Source organism: Rhinatrema bivittatum, chromosome 2, assembly GCF_901001135.1.
Source record: "Rhinatrema bivittatum chromosome 2, aRhiBiv1.1, whole genome shotgun sequence".
Lineage (NCBI taxonomy): Eukaryota > Metazoa > Chordata > Amphibia > Gymnophiona > Rhinatrematidae > Rhinatrema > Rhinatrema bivittatum.
Window position 1 is genome coordinate 408,879,621 of NC_042616.1, and position 24,781 is coordinate 408,904,401.

Here is a 24,781-nt window from a genome sequence, read left to right on the forward strand (position 1 = left end):
TTGCCTCTTCTGAGAGCCCTGGTTTTCCCCTCTTTCCCCCCTTCCCTACCCAGCATGCTTTTGAGCTCCTGAGATCATGTGTGAAAGAGAGAGGGCGCATGTATGAGTGAGTGTGTGTGACAGAATGAATGTGTGAGAGAGGGACACAGGAAACGTTTGTGCCAAACCCCCCCCCCCCCAATAATCCATGAGATAAGAAATGGGGAGCAGCTGAGTGGCAGGGGGCCCCCTTTATTGCCCTGAGAGTCTGGAAGAGAAACTGTTGCCCTTGTGCACCCTGTCACTTCATTATTGCCCTTTAATGCATACACAGATACAGTGTTTAGGCAGTTCACTGGCAGGATCTAACATTTATGCAAATGAGGGACACTATCTCTCTTCTCCCCTCCCTCCTCCCCCCTGCCCCTCAAATGTCCAGTCCTGGTCTGTGGAAATGTTGGCAACCCTAGTAACCCCTAGATGGGATAAGACCCAGATACTGGACCCAGATGCACATAGAAATAGAATAGACCCTATTTGCAAACAGTTCTCCATGGATAGCTTTTTCCGCTGGGCTCTCTTTGGTGGGGAAGCATAGCTTCAGGGCCATTTTGCATTAAACAAAGTACACAGCTCTTTTTTAGTCCCAATAACAGCACTGATCATCTCCGCAATAATCATACTTAGAGGCAACGTGGTTTCCAACTTCTTTATTTATAGTTGATAAATTGTCTGAAGATTCTTTTCAGCACTTACAGGTAAACTTTAAAAGGAGCCCGTGTGCGCCCATAAATGCACGTACCGGGCACGCGAGCAAAGATGCCTTAATTTTATATCTTGCATGCAAGTTACGCTCTACCATGCAGAAAGAGGGGGGGCAGAGAGAGAGAGAGCCTCTGTTAAAAATAACAATCTAATACTCCTTACTGACATGCTATATATATCTCCCACTGTGTAAGGGGCACTTTCCACTCAAGGTGGGTTTTTCAGGGAGGAGGTGTTACAAGGGTCTATAGACCCTTGTGACGTAGGCAGACCAATGTAACACCGCTCCCCACCAAAGCCCACCCTGAGATGAAAGTGTCCCTCTTACAGTGGGAGATATAGAGTGTCAGATTGTCTCTAACAGAGTCTCTCTATCACTTTCTCTCTCTCTCTCTCTCTATTTCTCCAGGATCCCTCTGGCCCTGCCCTTTTTCTTCCTCCTTATTCGTGACGTGCGCACAGGTATGTGTGTGCATACTTCCCGGCTTCTTAAAATTTGTGTTGCTTACGCGTGTATGAGGCTGTTTTTGCACGAGCAACGCTTATAAAATCTACCTTTTAGGTTTTAAATAAAATTGATGATAATAATGAAGAATAGATTAATAAATCTGTGACCTCATTCTTCTAGTAAAGTCTCTGAAGGTGTAGAAGCCAGTACTCTAACAATTTACCTCTTCCTCCTTTGCAGTTACTCAGATTGAAGAAAATATAATCCTTATTTCAGCTCTCAAATTTATCTGAAGCTTCTCCTCACTGTAGAATGGTTAGAATATAGTCCCAATTACTTATAAGAACACAAGTACCAATCCTCATACCTCTCTTGCACTCTTCTTGAATATCTTAGATCTCCTTCTGAAAGCATCAAGTGGGCACTCTCCCCTCAAGTGCAACACACTTGAGTCAGAAGAAAAACAACTCTTGAACAATACCTTCAACTCTTTCCCTCTGGTAATGGACAGGAATCCACTCCTCTCTGATGAAACCTCCATTCCGCAGGCTGTTCCGGTGAAAGACACGTCTTCTTCTCAAAGATTTGAAAACTGGGTCCCTGGTACCAAGGGCACTCAGTCCCAAAAGGAAGAAAAGCTAGACCTTGACTCAAGAGGAGGAAAACAAAATAAGAGACTGGAAGGGTGGAAAAAACCTCCTTGTCTCCCAAATGAGAAGATAGTCACTAAGGAAAATCAACTAAAAATTAAAACTCCTCTGCATTGGGTCACTGATTGATCTATCCACTGGAGGTGAGACAGACAGCAGCAGAATCTTCCGTACCCTGTAGTCTAACGTTTCACATAGACTCCTCATATTCTCTATGAAAAGTTCTCACAGGGAAGGTATCCAAAAATGGATCAAAAAGAGTAAATAAACCAAAGTAGGTCAGACAAAAAACTAACCCACAAGTAGGCAACTCAGGAGAAACCTGTTAATAAGTTAGCAAAAATAATTAACAGGAGACAGGGACAGCTTGCCTTCTGTAAGAGAAGCCAGAAATCCAAAACAGAAATGCAATTAAGAATCCACACCATAAGATGGTGGCAGGGGTTTCTATATTGCTAGAGCACACCATCTGCAGCTTGCTCCCACTTGGTTCAAATATTCAGAGGGTTAACTGTGCTAGAGTAGTGTAGCAAAAATGACACAAGGCAGATGGCACCTTATAGACTAAGCAATTTATTGAGGCATGAGCTTTTGATAACCAGAGTCCACTTGGTCAGATTCATGCATGCGTCTGACAAAGTGGACTCTGTCCTCGAAAGCTCATGCCTCAATAAATTGGTTAATCTATAAGGTGCCATCCATCTTGTATTATTTTAGCTTCCATTTGGGGGAGTCAAAACCAAACCTCTCTTTACTAAGATGGTAACTTTCAAACCGGCGCACACATGCGCATGTGTGTTGGTCCACACCCAGGGACGCGGTTATTTTATAACTTGCGCGCATCGATGCGTGCATGTTATAAAATAGCCTGGCCGCATGCACATATGCACCAAATGTTAAGTGGGTGCACGCATATGCATGCAAATGCCGTTTCTACTGCATAAATTGGGATTTTGAAAGGGGTACGCGCTGATGCTATTCCTAGTTTTACCAGTTTGTCCCCAGTTTGCCTAGTTAAGAAATAAGTCCTCCAAACCCCCCTAGTGTAATAGACTTCTCTCCCCCCAGTTATTCTTGATCCTTAAACCTACAGATCTGCCTATTTTTCTTTATTTTTTTAACTTACACGTCTTCTGTAACAGAAGTAAAGTTTTGCAGTAGGGAGCCTTGGCATGTGCCAGACCGCGTACGTACTACACGCACATCTCAGGTTCATGCCCTGAAATGCCCATGCCACATTCACGCCCCACTTCATTTTGAAAACTTCCAAGATGTGCATACTCCAGGAGATAATGTGCGTATCTCTGCAGATTTTAAAATCTGCTCATCGTGCGCAATCCCAACATATGCGCACATCCCTCTTATTAACGCGCATATCGGGGTTTCAAAATTCACCTTTACATTTCCTTGAATCTCCCCAGCTAGTTAGTACTTTACTTTTGGTATGGAAACCAAATGTTCCTTACATAAGGTAGATTATTTTATATTTTCAGTGTATCTAATTATAACATACATTGTGATTTTCTGTGACTTTTAAATATTACTACTGGAAGGACCAGGGACAAGGTAGCTAATGCGAGCATTGGCCCCTGGGCATCAGAAACCCATTGTACACCACTGGATACCCCCCCCCCCCCCGGCTGACCAATCCCTGGGTGCTCCCCTATCCACAAGGGTGCCTATAGGTGCCAAAGTTCTAAATTCAACCCTGTTGGAGAGAGACCTTGAAGAGAGAACAGAAAGGCAGACAAAGTGAAGGAAAGTGAAGTATCTCAGATTATGTAGAAGGTGACGTTATAATTATTTGACATGGATGTTTTTTTATTCCTGTTGGCTGACTACTTTCTTTATGTCTTATTTTCTGTCAGGAACTTTTAAGGGCATCTGTAAACAAATTGATCACTTCCCTGAAGATACAGATTATGAAGCAGATACAGCCGAATATTTTCTCAGTAAGTATAGAGATTTCTATTTATTGACTGTGTTATTGGGGTAGAGTGGGTGTGATTCTCTTCTGGTACTTGTGATGGCATAGGCTCTTGCGGGTTACATTTTGGATGTAGGAAACAGGACCATCACAGAACTAAACAGCACCCTTGGTGGGAGGGGGGGGTGTTTCCCCTCCCATGATATGACCAGGGGCAGGTTCTCCCTCTAATGATACAACCAAGGGACTTCCCTTTAATGACAAACACTGCCAGTCCTCTCAACAGGAGTGGTTGAGTCACTGAAGGAGGACTGAATGGCAGTGATAGTAAGTTGCTGCTCCTGGCCACTCTGATCTCTCCAAATTACCAATAACATTGGGCTCTGTAATTAAAAGGAAGCAAAAGAAATTCTCAGACAGTGAGGAGAGCTCAACGCTCATCTTTTTGGGCCCTAACTACTTTGTGCAAGTGTGCAAATGACCTGGCTGAATGCATTGTAAAGTGTTTGCTAGTTCACTTTTTAAAGTAGAGTCCTCTATGTCTCTCAGAACTGAGTTGTCAGAAAAAGCCCTGCCCCACGAGAGGTTGAGGACTAAAAGCAGTGGAGGGGAGGGGAAGAAAGGAAATGGTAAGATGGAGTATAATTCAATGACAACTGTATCAGGAAACGAGAAGTCCCTTATATCTGAAGATCATTGCTTTATCTGTTTGGAGATGAATCATTTACCCCTGCAAACCGTCAATGCTATTAGAAAGATGAGCCCCATAAGTCTCAGAGGCTTGAGTGTACACTAACGATGCACATTGTTATGATCAAAACTGGTTCCAACCTCTTAAAACTGCAAGAATACTCATAAAGTTAAGAGCACCTAAGTAAGAGACGTTATCTACTCATAAATAGAAGATCATGGGTTCCTCATGCTCTGAATCATCTTTCAGAGCTATCCAGGGATTGTTTTATACTCCCAATTTACTTTAAGCTAGTCATTGCAGACAGGGGCCATGCACTGGGACCCCTGCAATCACAGGCCTTAAATTAGGGTCATTAGTTATTGCTATTGCACAATGACTATGGTACCTTCCCTCCTGGATCTGTGAATACTGCCTTCAAAGCATGTCCACCCACAGTTGTCCATAAACTTGAGGCAGGATTCAAACCAAGGTCCCTCCACATATCAGGGCACAGTACCACCATTCAGCCAATGGGCCAACCCAGGAGAGTGGTTTCAACAGAGCTTTATTATTAAATAATACAAAAGAATATAATTATAAATGGCAATCATATAATTTTGGAATCCTATTCCCAATGGATCTGTATTCCAACAATATAACTGTATGACCCAGAAAATCTCTTCAGTACTGGTCCTACAGGATTCTTCGTAGGGAGGGTAACTTTCTGGACCCTGGATGTGAACATTCTGATTCCCTGGTAAGTGCCATTAACCAAAGTGGAGGCAAAGCTGGTGTTCTAATACAAATTTACTGATAATTCGGCATAGACATAAAACATGGCACTCTGTAAAGATGTCTTCCAGGTGATATCCACAAAACTATATCAACCATGTAAATAAGTGAATCTGTGGTTCTTTGAGTCCTCAAAACAGTCCTAAGGATCCCTTCCCTGTTTTGGGTTAGAAATGTAAAGCCTCCATGGGTACTATAAATGGTAGGATCATCTTCCCAGTTTAGACTACAAAATCAAATACCTTGAATCCATTTGCTGGATACAAATTCTCCAATTCTCTTCTCCTTTCCTAACTCGCTTGTACTGGATAGGGATATGCATTCGTCGAGTCATTTGTTTCATTTGTTTCGGCCATATCTCCCGATTGGCATGTACGTGCTCAAAAGCAATGGCATGCGCACATGTAGGCGCCCACCTGAGTACGCACATACCATCAGTTTTGTGCACGTACATGCCGATTGGGAGATTGGAGCACATGGCCGAAACGAATGACCCTACGAATGCACATCCCTGGTGCATATAGTGGATAACACCAGATGGGTGCCACAGGCTCTCTTCTCTCCTGATTTGTCACTTCACGTTGGACATTGGATAAGCATCCTACCTCCTTAAACATTCTGCCGGAAAGACACTGACTCTCTTGGGTAAAGGGGATCGGGTGAGAAAATAACAACTTCCCAACAAAAAAATGAAAGGAAGGGTAGAAAAAATGTCTTTCATCTGAACATCCAATATAAAGAATCTTCTCTAACCTCAAAAGGTAAAATCAATCAGAAAGTTTTTTTAAATCTCTACAAATCAATGTTCCATTGAATTGGACCTAAGATTTCTCTAGAAAAAAGGAAACTGAAAAAAAGATTCCTCTTCCTTAGACTTTCAACTCAAAAATCCACAACTCCTCTAGGAGTCCCTGTATTACATAGACCAGGGAAACAACCATTGCGCTGCCTCACATAAGGGTGTTGCGGCTTAAATATGTTCCTCTCTTCTTCTCTAATGCCTAGGTTTTCTACAGGCTACACCTTCATAGGGAACCCAATGGGGTCTACTTACTGGTAAATTTGACTGCACAAGTTACCTGGACAAAAGGGGGCAGGCTGGAGGTGAGATAAGGGAAAGCTAATATATTTAGCTAGATAGCACCATAATGAGTGCTATCTGGCTAAATTTGTGTGGACAAGTTGGTCCATACAAATAGCAAGTCTAAAAGTTATCTGGATAGCTTACCCCGATATTGAATGAACATCTGGGTAAGATCTTTTGAATATCCGAATAAAGTTATCTAAATAACTTACCTACTCATTGGCTTATTGAATATGGACCTCTAAGTAAGAATTTAATAAAGCAACATGACTCGGAGTGGTGGTCAATTGGGTCTTCTCTTGTGAAGGGAAAGTGGCCAGCAGGGTGCTACAGGAATCACTGCTACATCTAGTCCTCTTCAATGTCTTTATAAGTGACATTTTGGAAGGTCTAGAAGGGAAAATGTGCCTGTTTTGCCAATGATATGACAATGTGCAATAGATTAGACATGCCAGAAAGAGTAGATAAGAGGAAAAATGACAAACATTGAAATAATAGCCGAGGGTTTGGTGAACAGGATTTGAAGTTTTTTAAAAAGTAAAATAATGCATTTGGGCTGCCAGAATGCATGCACCAAATACCATTTTGCAGTGGAAGAACTAACGGGTCAGATCTAAGATATTGACACCCATGGGCAGTGCATGGTGCTTTCACATGGTACTATAGCAAACAGAAGCTGGCTTCTCTTTGGTCTGGATAGTGGATGCTTTCAAAATCTGGCACCCATGGAAAATGCCTGTGTTGCCTATGCCTAAATCCAGACCTGACTACATCATAGTCTCTGATGAGCTCAAGACAGACAGTCTGTGATAAAACGGTTGGCAAAGCTAATGGCATACTTGGGTGCATAAAGACATGTTTGACTAGTTGGAAGAGGAAAGGAATATTACCTCACTCTACAAGTTCTCTGCTTAGATCCCATCTTGTATGTCCAGTTTTGAAGACCACATTTACAAAGTCATTGCTAAAGTGAAAACAGGTCAAAGAAGGGTCACCAGAATGATACATATGCTGCACTATAAGCTATTAAAGCAATAACCACAGTTAAAACAGTGTTTTTCCATCGATAAGCAGAGCTGAATTAGCCATGCTCTGTGGGTGATATCATCTGGGGGCAAAACTATATCTCCAAGCTAGTAGAGCTTTGAGCTCTATTGTGCATGTGTGGAAGTTTCTATGCGGGCATTGCCTCAGAATCTCATCCTTTGTTTGCACTTCACATGAATGATTATTTCTGTCTCTCCACAGGAAATTTTTTCTGCTCATTTTTTCTTGTTTCTGTGACACACAAAAGCACTTTTAAGTGTTATCATGGCCTCAAAAAAGACCTATGGTATTAAGTATTGCTTCTGTGGATAGATTATGTCTATTAATGAAGGCTATAATTACTAGGGATGTGCAGAGCAAAAGTTTATGTCCATATGTCCATATGTCCAAAGGGGGTCCCATTTGCGGTCAATATGGACATAAAAAAAATTAAATGAGTTGGGTATATGTCCATATGTGCAAAAAAAAAAATTTAAACCCCCTCACCCTCCTTAATCCCCCCCCCCCCAGACTTACCACAACTCCCTGGTGATCGAGCGAGGAGTGAGGACGTCATTTCTGCAATCCTTGGCGAGAAGCATGTGACGTCGGCGGCACGTCGAGTGACGCCGGCGTCACGTGATTCCCGGCGAGTTCGCGCCGGAAGGCTCATTCGGCCCAAAAAGAACTTTTGGCCAGCTTGGGGGGGTCAGGAGGCCTTCCAAATGAGCCTTCCGGCGCGAACTTGCCGGGAATCACGTGGCGCCGACGTCACGTGATTCCCAGCGAGTTCGCGCCGGAAGGCTCGTTCGGCCCAAAAGGAACTTTTGGCCAGCTTGGGGGGGTCAGGAGGTCCCCCCAAGCTGGCCAAAAGTTCTTTTTGGGCCGAACGAGCCTTCCGGCGCGAACTCGCCGGGAATCACGTGGCGCCGCGTCACTCGACGTGGCGCGACGTCACATGCTTCTCGCCAAGGATTGCAGAAATGGCGTCCTCACTCCTCGCTCGATCACCAGGGAGTTGTGGTAAGTCTGGGGGGGGGATTAAGGAGGGTGAGGGGGTTTAAATTTTTATTTTGGCTCAACAATCGCGATTTCCAACATATCCAACATAGCTATGTTGGATATGTGGGAAATCCGATCGTATATGTCGAATCCTTTTTTTAAGTTAAAAAAAAAATATGAGTAGCGTTTTACATATGCGGTCAATACGAATGCACATCCCTAATAATTACTGCTATATATGTTTGGGTACCAGACTATGACCAACCCAACTGCCCAGAATGTGGCAGAATGTCACCAAGGGCCCAGAAACAAAGAGCTGCAGAAATAGCAGGACTTAGGTCCAAGGAACAGCCACAGACTTTCGGAGAATGAAGCTCTGCTTCATCAGATAGAAGCTCCACTATCTAATCTCTCGATCTGGTCCCTATGCAAGAAACGTAACTGGAATCACTGAAAAGTTTCAAAAAATCAAGGAACAGAGATTCTTTGTTGATTCTGGCTAAGAAACAGAAAACATTTAAAAAACACCGCTCTGACTCTGAGGGCTCCACAAGGGCGTCTGTACACCCAATATCCAAGAAACTCAAATGCAGGGACATGGGGTAGAGAAGAAGCATTATGGACCATCCTAAAAAAAGAAGATGGTGCTTCCATTTTTTCTGGCGTGATCTACAGGTCACCAACTCAAACAGAAGAACTGAATAGAGAACTCATTGAAGACATCCAAAAGATGGAAAAGAAGGGTGGAGATTTTAATCTGCCAGATGTGGATTGGAGTATCCCTTCTGTGGAATCTAGGAGAAGTAGAGAAATAGTGGGTGTCCTTCAAGGGTCTCTGCTCAAACAAGTGGTAATGGAACCCACAAATGGAGGGTGTGATTCTTGATCTGGTGCTCACTAATAGTGATAATGTCTCTAATGTTCAAGTAGGGGTCACCTGTGCACCAGTGGTCATCAAACAGTGTGGTTCAATTTTGCAAGTAGGATACAGAAAAGTCACATGAAGGCCTGAGTTATGAATTTAAAAAAATATGGACTTTGTCAAAATGGGGTCATACCTGGAGGAAGAACTAGACTGGGAGAAAATGGGAGAAGTGGAACAATAATGGGCCAAGTTAAAAGTAGCTAATACAAAGGCAACAAATCTATATGTTAGAAAAGTAAGCAAGAGGAAGAGGAAAAAGAAACCTATCTGGTTCTCTAAGGAGGTGGTTGAAACAAATAAAGGCAAAAAGAATAGCATTCAACAAGTATAAAGGATCCCAAAAAAAGAAACACAGGGAAGAATATCAACTGAGGGAGATGAAGAAAAAAAATAAGGAAACATAAGGTCAAAGGGAAGAAAGGATGGCCAAAGAGTTAAATGAGGAGACAAAAACTTTTTCAGATATATCAGTGAAAGAAGGGAGGTCAGAAGTAGTATAGTTAAACTGAAAGATGAGAAGGAGCAATGTGTAAAGAGTAACAAAGAGTTCAGTCCAGGTCAGCTCTGAACTCTTGCATCTACATCAAGGAGAATCTTCAGAAGATATTCATTTGCCACTCTAATCCCCGGCTGAGGCCAGATTTTTCTTTGTCAGCAAAAAAGATGGATCCCTTTGCCCGTGTATCGATTATAGAGGTCTCAACGCCATAACTGTGAAAGACTGGGCCCCTTGATTGTCTACAAGGGGCCCATATCTTTTCGAAATTGGACCTCAGAGGAGCTTATAGCCTTGTTTGGATTAAAGACGGCGATGAATGGAAAACGGCCTTTAACACATGCAACAGCCATTACAAATATTTGGTCATGCCTTTTGACCTTTGTAATGCTCCTGCTGTCTTTCAGAATTTAATGAATGAAGTCTTCCATGACCTGTTATATGACTGCGTCGTCGTATACCTGGATGACATCTTGGTCTATTCCAAGACTCTACAGCATCATCGCCAGGATGTCTGCCGAGTTCTGCAACATCTACGAGAGAACCACCTGTATGCTAAGCCTGAAAAATGTCTTTTTGAAAGAGAGTCTCTTCCATTCCTGGGATACATAGTATCCTGTCGCAGGTTTCGCATGAATCCAGCCAAGTTAAAATGCATTCAAGATTGGCCATGACCTTCCGGATTGCGTGCCCTTCAGTGTTTCATGGGGTTTGCTAACTACTATCATAGTTTTATCAAGAACTACTCCAGATTGGCTGCTCCCCTCACAGCCCTCACACGTAAGGGAGCCTCTATAAAGGATTGGCCAGGCAAAGCATTGGAGTCCTTTCGAGGCCTTCCTGCGAAGCTCTGCTTGCGACAGCCTGACCCTAGGCTTCCATTTTTCATAGAGGTGTAAACATGGACAATGATTGAACCACTATGTTCTGTTCTTTTATTTGGAAGACAGTCTCTGAAGCTTTTCCCCAAAACATGGAAGATCTGTGAGTTTTTCATGAATATCTAGTATCAAAAGATTTGTAGACCAACCGTACAAAGTGTTGGAGTACCTCCACTAAGTCATGTAATGGCATGAGAGTTATCTGTTCCCCTATTTCAGAATGAATGTAAGGTTTTAGGTTTTGCATGCATTCCTAGATGTTTTGCATCATGTAAAATTGATTTTGGGTAATCCTGGTTGTGAGTATGGTGCCATGAAACATTTTCATTCCAAAATTATCCAAGATTTTATGATTTTTACTGGGGGGTGTATGAGAATGGAGGCAAATCTTCTTTGCTTCCTTCATGGTGGATTCTGCTACCACTGAGTTATGTGGTAGTTGAACCACTCTGTATCCTGGAGACTTTTTAAATCTGAATTTGAGGTCTATTTTCCTTGCTGCAGTTATTCTGGAATATGGGGTTTCCCACACCTTTATGAGAACCGCATCTAAAACTTTGTGTGATGGTAATGCAGAAGGTTCAGCTGGAATATCAAGTACTTTTAATATACCCATGACCTTGGATCTAGGGTCTAGATCTTTTCAAATTTCTAACTTTAGCATTGTACTCAATTCCTCCATTTACAGGCTGATACAGTAAGGGGTAATAGCACGTCGAAAACGCGCAGCCAAACCCCCCTCCCCTCCGAAACTAATAGCACCCGCAACATGCAAATGCATGTTGATGGGCCTATGAGTTATTCCCGCGCAATTCAAAAAGTAAAATGTGCAGCCAAGCCGCACATTTTACTCTCAGAAATTGCCTGCCAAAGGCAGGCATTAATTTCTGCCGGCACTTAATATCATAGTGATATTAAGTCGGAGGCCCCAAAAATAAAAAAAAAATAAAAAAATAAAAAAATAAAATTTTAAATCTGCCCGCGGGTTGGAAGATGGACGCTCAATTTAGCCGGCATCTGTTTTCCGAACCCGTAGCTGTCAGCGGGTTCGAGAACCGACGCCGGTAAAATTAAGCATCGGCTATCAAACCCGCTGACAGCCGCTGCTTCTGTCAAAAAGGAGGCGCTAGTGATAGGCAAAGCCGGGTCGCGTAAGTGCATAAGAAGTTGCCATACTGGGTCAGAACAAGGATCCATCAAGCCCAGCATCCTGCCTCCAACAGTGGCCAATCCAGGTCACAAGCACCTGGCAAGTACCCAAAACACTAAGTAGATCTCATGCTTCTAATGCCAGTAATAGCAGTGGCTATTCCCTAAGTCAGCTTAAATAATAGCAGTTAATGGACTTCTTCAGGAACTTAACCAAACCTTTTTTAAACCCAGCTACACTAACTGCACTAACCATATCCTCTGGCAACAAATTCCAGAGCTTAATTGTGCATTGAGTGAAAAAAAAAAATTGTTTCCTGATTTGTTTTAAATGTGCTACTTGCTAACTTCATGGTATGCCCCCTAGTCCTTATATTATTCGAAAGTGTAAATAACCGATTCACATTTACCCATTGTAGACTTCTCATGATCTTAAAGACCTCTATCATATCCCCCCTCAGCCGTCTCTTCTCCAGGTTGAACAGCCCTAACCTCTTTAGCCTTTCCACATATCTAATAGACTTCATTTAAGGTTACCAAAAGATAGCATTTCCATAGAATAAAAAGCTCAAAAACAAGGGGTGTCATCACATGAAGTGGAAGGGAAAATGTCTCAAAAGGATTGCAAGAAAATGATTTTCCACTGAGAGGACGGTGGACACCTGGAACATTCTTCCAGCGGAGGTATTAGGAGCCAAAAGAGTGACAAAAATGAAGCATGCATGCAACAGACACAAAGGGACATGAATGGTGAGGAAAGAGATGACCATAGATCAATTAACATCTGCGAGAGCATGGTAGGCAGGTCCAAATGGACAAACCTGGTGAACCAAGTGATCCTTAGCTGTTGACATCGTGTGTGTTTCTATAAGAATATTTTGTATGCCAGACAATGGAGCTATTTCATTAACTGATATCTTTGCTCATATTTATAATTACTTTGCTAGGGAAGATTAATTTTTGATTTCTGGAGACTGTAACCAGTATATAGGGAGCTGAATTTTGATTACTTATTTTCAGCTTAAATAGTGCACCTTAAAAGAAGTCAACATAAACAAGAAAATGATTCAAAGTTAAAGAGTAAATCTTGAAATCAATATCAGAACAATTCTGAGGACAATAGTGTGTGGATAGACAAACATGAAAAGAATGAGTGTTTAACCGAGATTGGTAGAACACTAGAGACAGAGTGTCTCGGACATAATATTAAAAGATTTGCATTGTCTTCTAATGGACCTTAGGGTTAAGTTTAAAGTTTTGAACTGGCTCCCTGTTTTCTGCTTATACCACCACTCACCCCTTAAGATCTTCAAGGAAAGCATTGCTAGCAATGCCAACATTTAAGAAATTCATTTATTCAAGATGCAAAAAAGAGCTTTATTGTAGGTGTGGCTTTATGGAATATAGCTTACCCTTGGAGCTATAGGAGGAATGTGAATATCTGGTGTTTATAAAGAAACGTAAAGTTTTCTTTTTTGCCCTTGCTTTTTCATCTAACAGGTAAAGGGATTTTTTTGTCTTCCTCTGAATGTTATGCTAAATTTGAAAGTGTATCGCATTTGGGGAAATTGTACAAGGTATATGATACCTCAAGTACCTTTTAGCTTTATGTGTTTGGCAGTGTATGTTTTTGTTGTTTATTTGGTAGTAAAAGTTTTGTGTATATATTGTATATCAATGTGGATAATCTATTTATAGTGTATTGTTATATTAATATTATTAGCTTGTTGATTACATATGAGGCCCATAGTCAGCTGCTAAGCAGCTTTGCTAATTAAGCAGATAAACCTATCCAGTTAACTTAACCTATATATTCAGTGGTGCTGGTGCACCGCTGAATATACCAGACTATCTTAAAATTTAGTCAGATAAGACTAACCAGCTAGTTTTAGGATAGGTCTTCGAGATGAGCACACATAACCAGATAAATTATCTGAATATCGGAGTTAGCCAAATAACTTATCCAGTTAATTCAGTCCTCCCAGTTACAGCCTCGCCCTGCCCACTACTTAGCCAGTTAACTGTTTAACAGGAGAAATAGTTATCCAGTTAAGTGGCACTGAATATGGACCTATGTTTTTAAGTTGTTCTCTGCTGAGAACTTTGGTAATGTATTAGCAGAATATAAATGATGTTAAATAAATGTTATAAATAAAATAGACAAATTTGAAATAAATCAATGCTGCATAAATACAAGTAAAATATTTCATCTCAGCAAAACAATAGGTTGTAGCAGCACATTCAAGGCACTCAGAACTGGTGCCGAGCAGTTTCTCACAGACGGATTAATTCAGTGCATGTGTGGTTTTGGAATTAAAGGCCTGGCAGAGCCAGAGTGGGCATAGTCATATATGTGGTGGAGCTCTTCTGGGAGAGAGTTCCATAGGGCAGGTAGTGCTCCTGAGGAAGATCATCGGCGGGTGCCTATTCTTTTGGTTTCTTTTGTGGCCAGAGTTGTTACGGAGGCACCAGATGAGGATGTTCGTGGTCTCTCAAGTAAAGAGGTCTGTCTCTTATTAGAACCTTGAAAATCATTGTCCATGTTTTGAACTTGATTCTGTAGGGAACTAGTAGCCCCTGCAGTTTGTGTAGGACAGTTGTGATATAGTCATGTGGCTTGTATCATCAGTTGTACAGAGACGTTTTGTATTATCTTGAGTTTGTGGAGCTCCTTATCTGTTAGATCTCGTACAGTAATCCAGCCATGAGGTTTGTCTTCTCAGTGAGTAGGTGCAATTTCTAAATTTACATAATTGAAAGAGGCAGTTCTGTACTGTTACCTGGATTTATGGGGGCATGGTTAATTTCAAATCCAGCAAGACTCCAATGCTTTAACCTGTGTTTTTAGCAGGAGCTGATAGATTCTAAATGGGATTTTTCTATGTGGGACATAGCATGTCTCTACGTTGCTGAATTTCAATCTACTTATCTCTTTAGCCTTATTTTTGGCCGCTCATTATCACTTGGCATCACTTCATTGATGATATTTTCTTTATTTGGCGTGGGTCAGAAATACAACTATTTATGTTTATAGATTGGCTGAACACACAGGACAAATTTAAGATTCACACTTAACTTCAGCTCTTCTCAGGCTTCCTTTGTAGACGTTCTAGTTATTCTACGGGAAAACAGTTTGATTACCTCCATTTTTAGGAAAAATACAGATGGGAACACTTTATTACTCTACACAAATCACCATCTCCATTCCCTGTGGGACAGTATCCCTCTGGGGGAATTTTTTCGCCTACGCTGTATTTGTTCTTCTCATACTGACTTTGTAGTTCAAGCTCAGCAAATATTTAAACAATTTCTAGAGAGAGGTTACCCCAATAAGGTGATCAAACCAAGACCTGCTGATTATGCCACAACAAAAAGACACTACTACAAGCTTAACATATGTGCTGCCTTTTTCCTCTCAGATGGTTCAGAGATTTAAGATCATTCAGTGATACTGGCAGATTCTATCTTCCTTGAAGGCATTTGCCAGTCCCCCGAGATTTGCATTTTATCATGGACATAATTTACATGACAGATTGGTATCTTCTGACTATATTGAAAGATGGTTGACTGCTCCGCATTACTCGAGACATAAGCTCTGTGGACACTGCAATGCATGTGCTTTTGCCCTTACTCTATCTGCCTTCACTCATGCAACCTCTCATATTACATTCCCATTACGGTTATGTTCAGATTGTGATTCTTCATGGGTGGTCTATATAATTTCATGTCCCTGTAACCTCCTTTATATTGGGAAAACAGTATGTGCCTTAAAAACTTGCATTTTTGAACATTACAGCTCTATATGTAGGTCTGTTGAAACAGCCCCTTTAGTTTCACATTGGATCACTGCACAACACACAATTTCTGATGTAAGATTTTTTACCATCGACATGATTCCGGCCCACCATAGAGGGGGGTGACAGGAACAGATTGCTTGTGCAATGGGAACAATGGTAGACTTTCATTCTGCGTTTCCCCTCATCTCTTAGGACTGAATCGCGATATCGAATGGTCAGCCTTCAGAAAGCTGCTCTTCCTGTCAATCGTTGTAACCCTGACTAGGATCACAAAGTGGCGTTTTGGAGGGTTCCAGGTTTCCAGGGTCAAGGAGAGGGCAGAGAGTTCTGCTACTGCAGGTCTTGTGCGATTTGCAAGGCTCCTTCCTGCTAAGCAGGGTTGTAAGGTGGGATTTGAGATCTGGTGCTGCTACGCTGGTAATAAGGATTTAATAATAGGAGGTTCATTCCCCCTAAGGGGATGGGTTTGGGGAAAGGTTATTTAAGATGCTTTCACAGGCATCTTGGGAGGAATTGAAAGAAAGAAGTCTGCTGAGGTCTTGGGAGTGTAAGGGCTCCTGAATCAGAAGTGCTTGTTAATCTTGAAAAAACTGAAAGGATTCCTACAGCCATCCAGAAGGAGAAACCCTAAAACCAAAGGGGGACCTTTCCTTGCTGGGGAAGCTCCAGGAAAAAAGCTTTTGGACCATGTTGCCCTGAAGGCCTTGGAGCTAAACATGGATTTTATGTGTTTTCCTCTTCAAAGCGAGTTATTTGAAGAAGGGGTGTCTCTGCTGCCAATGTGTTATTTTTGGACTGTATCCTGTGATGTGATTGAAAATGTCTTTCTCTGAAAAGGCGTTTTGCATTGGAATTTACAATAAATTTCCCTGATTTGGAACCAAGCACCATATGAACAGTGGACTTTATTGAGTTTGGTAAGTCTTCCCTTGGGCCTCCCAGAGACTGCACTGGTCCCCACTGGCGATCCCTGGAGGACCTTGACTGTTCCTGGGGCTGCAGCAGTGTAACTCACCACCTCTAGAGCCTTCGCAGGTGATCCCGAGGAAAAGGGGGTTACCCCTGGGGCGACCCTCTGGTCAGCTGCTAGAAGGCCCTAGGTCCTTACCTAAAGATTTCCAGCTTAGTGAGAGAGTTAATTCCATGTGCAGCCTCTTCTTTGAGACTGGTGGTGATTGGATGACTTTTTCTACTTGGTGTGGCTAAGAGTAGGAATGGTGTGGCCAGTTTGAGTTAGCCTTTGGAGAGTGAGGAGCAGATTTTTGTGTTTCCCTGCTGAGTTGAGCCTACTTACCGAACTTAGTGTCTGCCTCATTTTTTTTTTTTAGAGAGAAAGATGTTACTAAGATTTTTGGGTATTCAGTGGCTGGTGTAAAACCCTGCACCCTTTGGTGAAGGCCATCCCCGAATCTGAAGGCCAGGGCCTGAAGACCTGTGTATCTCCCTTCTAGCCCAGAGAAGGAGCAGCAGTGACAGCATCACCTCACAGTGAGATTTTTAGCTTTGAAGAGAGAATTTCGGAAGTGCAGAAAGTTCCTTTCTTTTTTTGTTGTGAGGAGAATTTTGATCCACCCCTCTTCACAGGGAAGCTGGGCTTGGAAAACTGGTTTCCTGGGTGCATCAGACTTTTCCTTCAGAGAAGTCACATCTACTGGATGTGTGGAAAAAAAGGAAGAAAAACCCGGAAACCCTCAACAGGATCTCCACCCTAAGGGACCAGGGTACAAGCTGTAGGTAAGAGACAACGTTGGACTCAGGATTTTTTCGGGATTAAGGAGATCCCCCAATAGTATTTCCCTAACCAGCTGGGACAGTTTATTCACTAAAAAATAAAAGTGGTAAATTCCATTCCAGAATTTGAGATAAAGACACTAACCCTGAGCCAAGGCATTTATTGTAAATATCCCCATTATACAATTTCATTTGTGGAGGATCTAATGGCCATTGATGGAAGTTTTGGAAATAATCAGTACATTTTATTTGAACACCCAGTCTGTGTTCAGCCTGTTTTTCCCAGCAGTACAGACATCTACAGAGAATTACACATACATAAGGACAAGCATACCATCACTTGGGCTACAAAGGAATACCTTCACCTCTTATAGAAAGAATCCACCCCTTGGGATCTGCAGGAAAGGGGAAAATGCCTGATCTAGGAGATAAGTGGGTGTGGCATTTGAGTTAGGATTTTGTCGAGAGCGTTTGTTCATTTAGAGTGAGGCCTACTCCCTCACTCAGTAAATTTTTGGAGGGAAATCCTTTTGAACACTACTTGCTTGTTAAGGGACTATCTCAAGATGATAGAGACTTTAATTATAAAGATCTTTTATGCAGAGAATTATTTTGCCTAGAGTGCAGCCTGTTTCTCTTGGAGATGGTCCTCTCCCGGATCCATAGGCCAGGACACTAAATACCTGCCAGTTCCTTATAGGTCAGAGAAAGTCTGCTATAACTTTAGCACTGCCAGAATTGTTTTGGGACAATTAAGTGAAGTAGTTTTTCTCCTTTTTGTTGAGAGAAGGTTTTGTCACCCCCTCCTCTCACTTGGAGACTGAACAGAGTGTCAGATCTTTGGCCTCAACGGACATTTGCCTCTGGAGGGTCACAAAGACGGAGTTTAGAGGAAGAAGGCAGCTGACCAACGTTGGAAACCCACCACTGGATCTCCCCCGGGACACAGGTATAGGCTGGGTAGAAAAGAACAACTTGGAATTCAGGTAGAACTGCTTCATGTTTTAAGGGGATTCCAAGCAGAGCAGGATTTCCCTCAGAGACCGGGCCTCATACACTTACTTCAGGAGTGTTAGAAGTCCTCCAGGAACCTGAGTCATGACAACGTACATAGAGGGAGGACAAATCCAGCTGTACTTTTCAGTTATTTGTGAGTTGGACATTGATTCAGTTTGAAATAATCAGTAAATTATCTTTTGAACACCCATGCCTGTTTCCCAGTCCAGCAGTACCTCAGCAATTCATTTGATTTACTGATACCCGGTGAGAGAGATTCCAGCTCCGCCTGGGCCAAAAAGGAACAGCTTTCCTTCCCAGACAAAGGACTCACCCCCGGGGTCACATGGAGGAGGGGAAATCGGAATAAAAACAGCTCCAGATATAGAAATTACTTTTGTGTGTCCCAAAGAAAAGGGTTACATGTGAATCGGTTATTTACTCTTTCAAAAAGTACAAATTGTATGTAGGATACATACAATCAGGCCGATGCAGTATTGGCGCGCGGAAAATGGGCAATCATGGTTGAGCGCCCACTCTCCTAACGCGCACTGATCAACCTCTCTGGGGCACCCAATTTAATATTTAAATCGGCTGCCACGGTAAAAAGGAGGCGCTAAGGGAAATTGTGTACCCCTTGTGTGTCAGCAGCGGGCGCCCAGAAGAGGTGGTTGTCAGTGCGGGTTAGGAAAACAGATGCTCAATTTTACGAGCGTCCATTTTCCTAACCTGTGCCCAGCACACATTTTTTTTTTGCATCGGGGAGAATAGCTAATAGCCTCATCAACGTGAATTTACAAGTGATGAGTGCTATTAGCTTCGCGGGGGGGGTAGGACACATGTTTTGGACACGCTAATCCCCTTATAGAGTAAAGGATTGTGGAAACGCACATCCAACTACAGGTTAACCACAGTGCGCTTGGCTGAGCGCACTGTATTGTATCGGCTTGAATGAAGTTACTAGGTAACACATTTAAAACTAATAAGAAAAAATATTTTTTTATTCAACGCATAATTAAGCTCTGCAATTCATTGCCGGAGGATGAGGTAAAAGTTATTAGTGTAGCTGCATTTAAAAAAGGTTTCAGACAAATTCCTGGAGGAAAACTCCATAAACCATTATTAAGGTTGAGTTGCAGAAATCCACTTCTTATCCCTGGGATAAGCAGCTTGGAATCTGTCTATTCCTTGTGATGCTGCCAACTACTTGTGACTTGGATTGGCCACTGTTGGCAACAGGATGCTGTGCTTGATGGACCTTTGGTCTCACCCAGTATGTTAAGTCTTATGTTCTTATAGTGTAGGGCAGGCAACACGTGCAGTCTTCTTAATATGAGAGCTTCCAATGTAAGGCGAAACAAACAAGATAAGTCATTTTTGGGTTAGGATTTCATTATTTCCTGAAACGAAAAAAAAATTTACAGTGTATCAGCTACAAATGATGAAAAAAAAATAGAGAGGGGTCAGCTCTTTGGTTTGCCTTCTGCTGTCCCTTGGGGCCTGGCATGTCTAAGAGGGAGAGGGTGGATAACTGTTGCTGCCAGGGCAGCCCCTAATTTTGCCACTAAGCTCCCCCATTCGTAAGGACCAGGCTGAAGCAGTTCTGGTTTTATTCCCGTGGCATCTGCAGACTCAAAGTTCCACTTGCTCTAAGAACAACAAAAGATACCACGCCATAAACGCCTTAGGGGGTAAAATGAACTCGGGCTTAGCCTGTCCCTTATGACATGAAGCTTGCTGGCAGCCCTGGCTGGCACAGCAGCAGCCCCAGGACTAAGTTATATCCTTCCCTGCTGCCAACTAGATCCAAATCACACAGCTAGAAACGATCCTGGAATGGGCGATGAGGTAAAAGAAGGAAATATGAGAGCTGGGGGAGACATGAAATAAAATCCTGCAGACTTGTATTCTCTCCAGTAAACAGTAAATGGGAGGGTCTCGGCTTTTAGCAGGGAACACACTCAGGAAGTAAAAGAACCGCTACACAGTGTAGCCCAGCACCCACCCTGAGGAATCTGAGACTGATAACACCTATTTATTTCAGCATTTATTATTATTATTAATTTCATTGTTATCTTGGTACCTTGCAACAAAATGAGAGAAATATACAATTTGTAGTTAAAGTAAGCACCTGAGGCAACAGGAGAGAAAGTGACTTGCTCATGGTCTCAATGAGTGATAGTGGCTGGATTGAGACCCTATTAATTAATTAATTAATTGATTGATTTTATATTCCACCTTTTAGGCACCTAAAAGCAGATTAGGAATCAGGTCTGCTGGTTCCCAGCCCCACTATAGACAGTCAGAGCCGGGTGTTCTCTTCTTTCTGCCCCTGACCTCACATATTGTGACCTTGGGCAAGTCACTTTACCCCTCTGTTGTCTCAGGTGCAAACTTAGATTGTGAGCCCTCTGGGGATAGGGAAATACCTACAGCACCTGAATGTAATCCACTTTGAAGCGCTGAAAAGCATAATATAAAAGAAAGAAAGTAAATAAATAAATAAGTATGCCTCCGTCCCCTATGTTTAAATATTCACTGAACTGGAGCCATTGGAGATTAATATTGCCATAGTTTTATTAACTTGCAGACTTTATAAACAGAACGTAGCTTTTGACAATTCATTCCGCCTCTATATATTCACTACATATGATCTGAACCAACATCATTCTGCAAAATCTGAGCAGAGCATTTCTTTGTCCAAATTCTGCAGTATCATTCCAGTGCACGGTGAGACCTGCCTTGCAGGGCTTTGTCTATACCATCGACCTCCATTGCAGGCTCATCCAATTTCTTAGGTCTCTTACAGGACCTAGTTCTTCTTTTTTTTCGGCCTCTCAGGTGCCCAACAAACCAAGCTTATATTTTTTTATACATCAGGCCGCTTAGATGTCACACTGAGAACTTGCAGCGTCCTAGTTGGGGCAGCTACCATTAAAAACTCATCTTTTTATGTCAGTGTGATGTCATGGTGCTCTGTACTGTTCTCTGAAGCATTAAACTGCTTGTTGAGTGAGTTATTTTTAGTTATCAATTATTTAGTATGTAACAGGGAGAGGGCGTGGCCTAATAAGTTACAGTAATGAGTTTGGCTCTTCACTTATATTAGGAAAGAGCAGTTTAATGTAGTGTTGACTTAAACCTTTCTTGACTTTCTATTGAAGGAAGGGGTAGGATAGCCAGTCAGGAGGGAGAGAGGGATGAGAAGGGAAAGACAGAGGGGGGGGGGGGGGGGGGGGGGGGAATAAAATGCAACCAAAATCTAGTTCTTTCTGGGCTTGAATATTTGTCTACTCAACTAGATGTCAGGCTGCAGGTGTAAGGTTAGTAGGGGGCTACTGGTAGAGGAAGTGGGATTTAGAAAGAAATCTGAGTCACACCAGACTCATTTGTTCTTCAAAGTTGAGGTTCACTGCTGCCAACCTTGGCACCTGCCAGATGGCAGCTGGCTGATAGTCTTCTTTTATCAACTGTTACCAGTGACAAGGCATTTATTGATCAGCAGGGTGGTGATATTGCCAGCATCCTTAGGCCCTGGAAGGCAGAGGGTGTTTATAGTCCTCTCACAGATTTTGAATATAAGCTTGGTTTGTTGGGTACACCTCAAGCTGCAGGCGTTCCTGACAGGAATCCGGAAGGAACTGATGATGAGGCAGATCCTGACTCTCTGGAGGATGGAGAAATCCCTCCAGGACTGGAACCATACAGGACTATGTTGCAGTTCTTTCATAGAGATGAACTGCCGGCCCTGATTTCCCAGACACTGAAGATGCTGGGAGTCCCTGGGACAGATTCCATGTCTGAGCCAAAGAAATATCCCAGTTTGTTATGGAGGCCATTCAAGAATTGATTGATCTTGAGTGGAATGCCCCAGAGGCAAATTTTAAAGGGGGTCAGATCTTGGAAGGCCTGTAGCTCCTGGATCCAGTGGTGAGAGAGCGTCTGCGTTTCCCAAAAGTGCACTTGTCTGTGCCGTTTCTAAATGGATGACTTTTCCTGTGGAGGGAGGAGCAGCCTTGAAGGTTGTGCATGATAGGAGAATTGAGTAGGGATGTGAATCGTTATTTGACGATTTAAAATATCGTCCGATATATTTTAAATCGTAAAAAATCGTTAGAGGCACGATACAATAGGAATTCCCCCGATTTATCGTCAAAAATCATAAATCGGGGGAGGGCGGGAAAACCGGCACACTAAAACAACCCTAAAACCCACCCCGACCCTTTAAAATAAATCCCCCACCCTCCCGAACCCCCCCAAAATGTTTTAAATTACCTGGGGTCCAGTGGGGGGTCCTGGTGTGATCTTCCACTCTCGAGCCACGGCTGCGTTAATAGAAATGGCGCCGGCGCTACCTTTGCCCTGTCATATGATAGGGCAAAGGTAGCGGGGTGGGTTTTAGGGTTGTTTTAGTGTGCCGGTTTTCCCGCCCTCCCCCGATTTACGATTTAAACGATTTAAAAAACAAAACAAAACCGCGACGATCAGATTCCCTCCCCCCCCAGCCAAAATCGATCGTTAAGACGATCGATCACACGATTAACATCTCTAGAATTTAGGCCATCCTTAAGCAAGCATTTGAAGCAGTAGCAATGACATTGCAGATAGCTTTGTTTTGTTCCTAGTAGCTCGCTCTTGTTTGCTTCTCTCTCAGGAGGTTGATGACTCTGGAGTGAATTCCAGGGCAGTGATGGAACCTGCCACTGGTTTTTTAGTAGATGGGGGCTACGATTTGGTCTGCACCTTGGCCAGAGGAGTGGCTTCGGTAATAGCGGTCAAACATCAGTTATGGCTGAGAAATTGGTTGGCTGATACGATATCTAAAGCTAATCTTATGAAATTGATCTTTAAAGGCTCTCTCTTGTTTGGCAGCAAGTTGGAGAAGCAGGCCAGTAAGTGGGGTGAATCCCCGGTTCCTCGATTGCCGGAGGATAAGAAGCAGTTGCCCTGCCCCTTTGGTATGAGGAGGTTATCTCAGGGATTCCAAGTTGTTTTGACCCTACAGAGGGACGACCTTTCAAAAGACTCGGCCTTGTGGCAGGTCTCAGTCCTTTTGACCCAGACAGCCCAAACAAGGCATGGGGTCGGGTAGTGGAACCTCCCAAGCCTCCCAAAGATGGTTTGCTGACCCACTCCTGGGAACAGGAGATAGAGGGGCACCTCTCTCTTTCTCTTTAATCAGAGGTGAGTCGAGATCACATCGGATCAGTGGGTCCTGGAAGTGATATGAAAAGGATATGCCTGGAATTCTGCAATGTTCCTTGGGACGTGTTCATGTTGTCTCCCTGCCACTCTCCACAGAAGCAAGCTGTAGAGTGTACACTGTCAAGGCTCCTCAGTCTGAGGGCAGTGGTTCCAGTACCCACGACTCAAGAACCCTCTACTTAATTACGGTGATATTCGTACCGTGCTCTAAACTTTAATTTTCTCAAATTTAGATTATTGCAATTCACTTCTACTGGGTCTCCTAGCGAGTACTTTAAGATCATTTCAACTACTCCAAAACGTCACTGCAAGCATTTTAACAGATGGAAAAAAGTATGACCATATTCCTCCCACATTAATTGAATTATACTGTTTACCAATAAAATCTAGGATTAACTATAAAGTTTTATGCTTATTACATAAATCAATGAATAATGACAAGATGGAATGGCTACCGCTGCTATTCATCTGCACACACCACAGCAGAATTTAAGATCTGCAAGCTAAGGCCTGCTGATGGTCCCTTTGGTTCGATCTGCACATTTGAGTGTGGTAAGAGAGAGAGAGCAATTTTAATTGTTAGTCCTAAACTATGGAATTCTCTCCCAGTAGAATTAAGGGTGCAAAAAGACTTTTCTGTTTTTAAGAAAGAATTAAAGATGTGGCTTTTTAAGCAGGCCTATGAGAACAATGCGTAGAACTAGGCAGTTTTTTACTTTTTACTTTGGCAGTTTACTTTTGCAGGTGTACTGGTAAGAATACTGAAATTTTGAAGTATATTTTATTTTATTTATCTTTTCTTATCTTAAATGTAATTTTACTTTTATTATTATCAATTTTAGCTTTAATAATTTTATGTTTTCATGGTTTTGTTTTAATATTGATGTACTTATAATTTTATGTACTTAATTGTTACGATCCCGGTCACTAGCCTAGTGACCGGGCTCTTACCTTCCTCCGTGGCGCCGCGAACCGCCGGGTTTCTGGCCTCCAGGGCCGCATGGCAGCGGCGTCTCCTCGTGGAGACATCGTCAGAAACTCCTCCCCCCAGCCCTGGTACGCGCGCGCGCGAAGAGCCGTGTTTTAAGGCGTCTGCACCCGGATGTGCAGACACGCCTCTTTTGACGTCAGCTGATTGAGCAGGGGATTTAAGCCGGGACTTTTGAAGTTGCAATTCGCCTTGCAACGAGGTTTCTCTTCGGAGTGCTAGTTGCCATCGTTCATCTGCCTGCCTGGTTCCTGACTTCAGCCTGCC

General features: G+C 42.7%; 1 protein-coding gene across 2 annotated transcripts in view; it reads left to right on the forward strand.

The window, feature by feature from the left end:
• The window catches only part of CACNG2 (calcium voltage-gated channel auxiliary subunit gamma 2), a 427,968-nt gene that overhangs the window by 380,385 nt on the left and 22,802 nt on the right, over window positions 1-24,781 (forward strand). For both annotated transcript variants that reach the window (XM_029590086.1, XM_029590085.1), the window contains one exon: window positions 3,711-3,794. In XM_029590086.1, coding sequence (XP_029445946.1) covers window positions 3,711-3,794 — 84 coding nt within the window. The remainder of the gene's footprint in view (window positions 1-3,710; window positions 3,795-24,781) is intronic.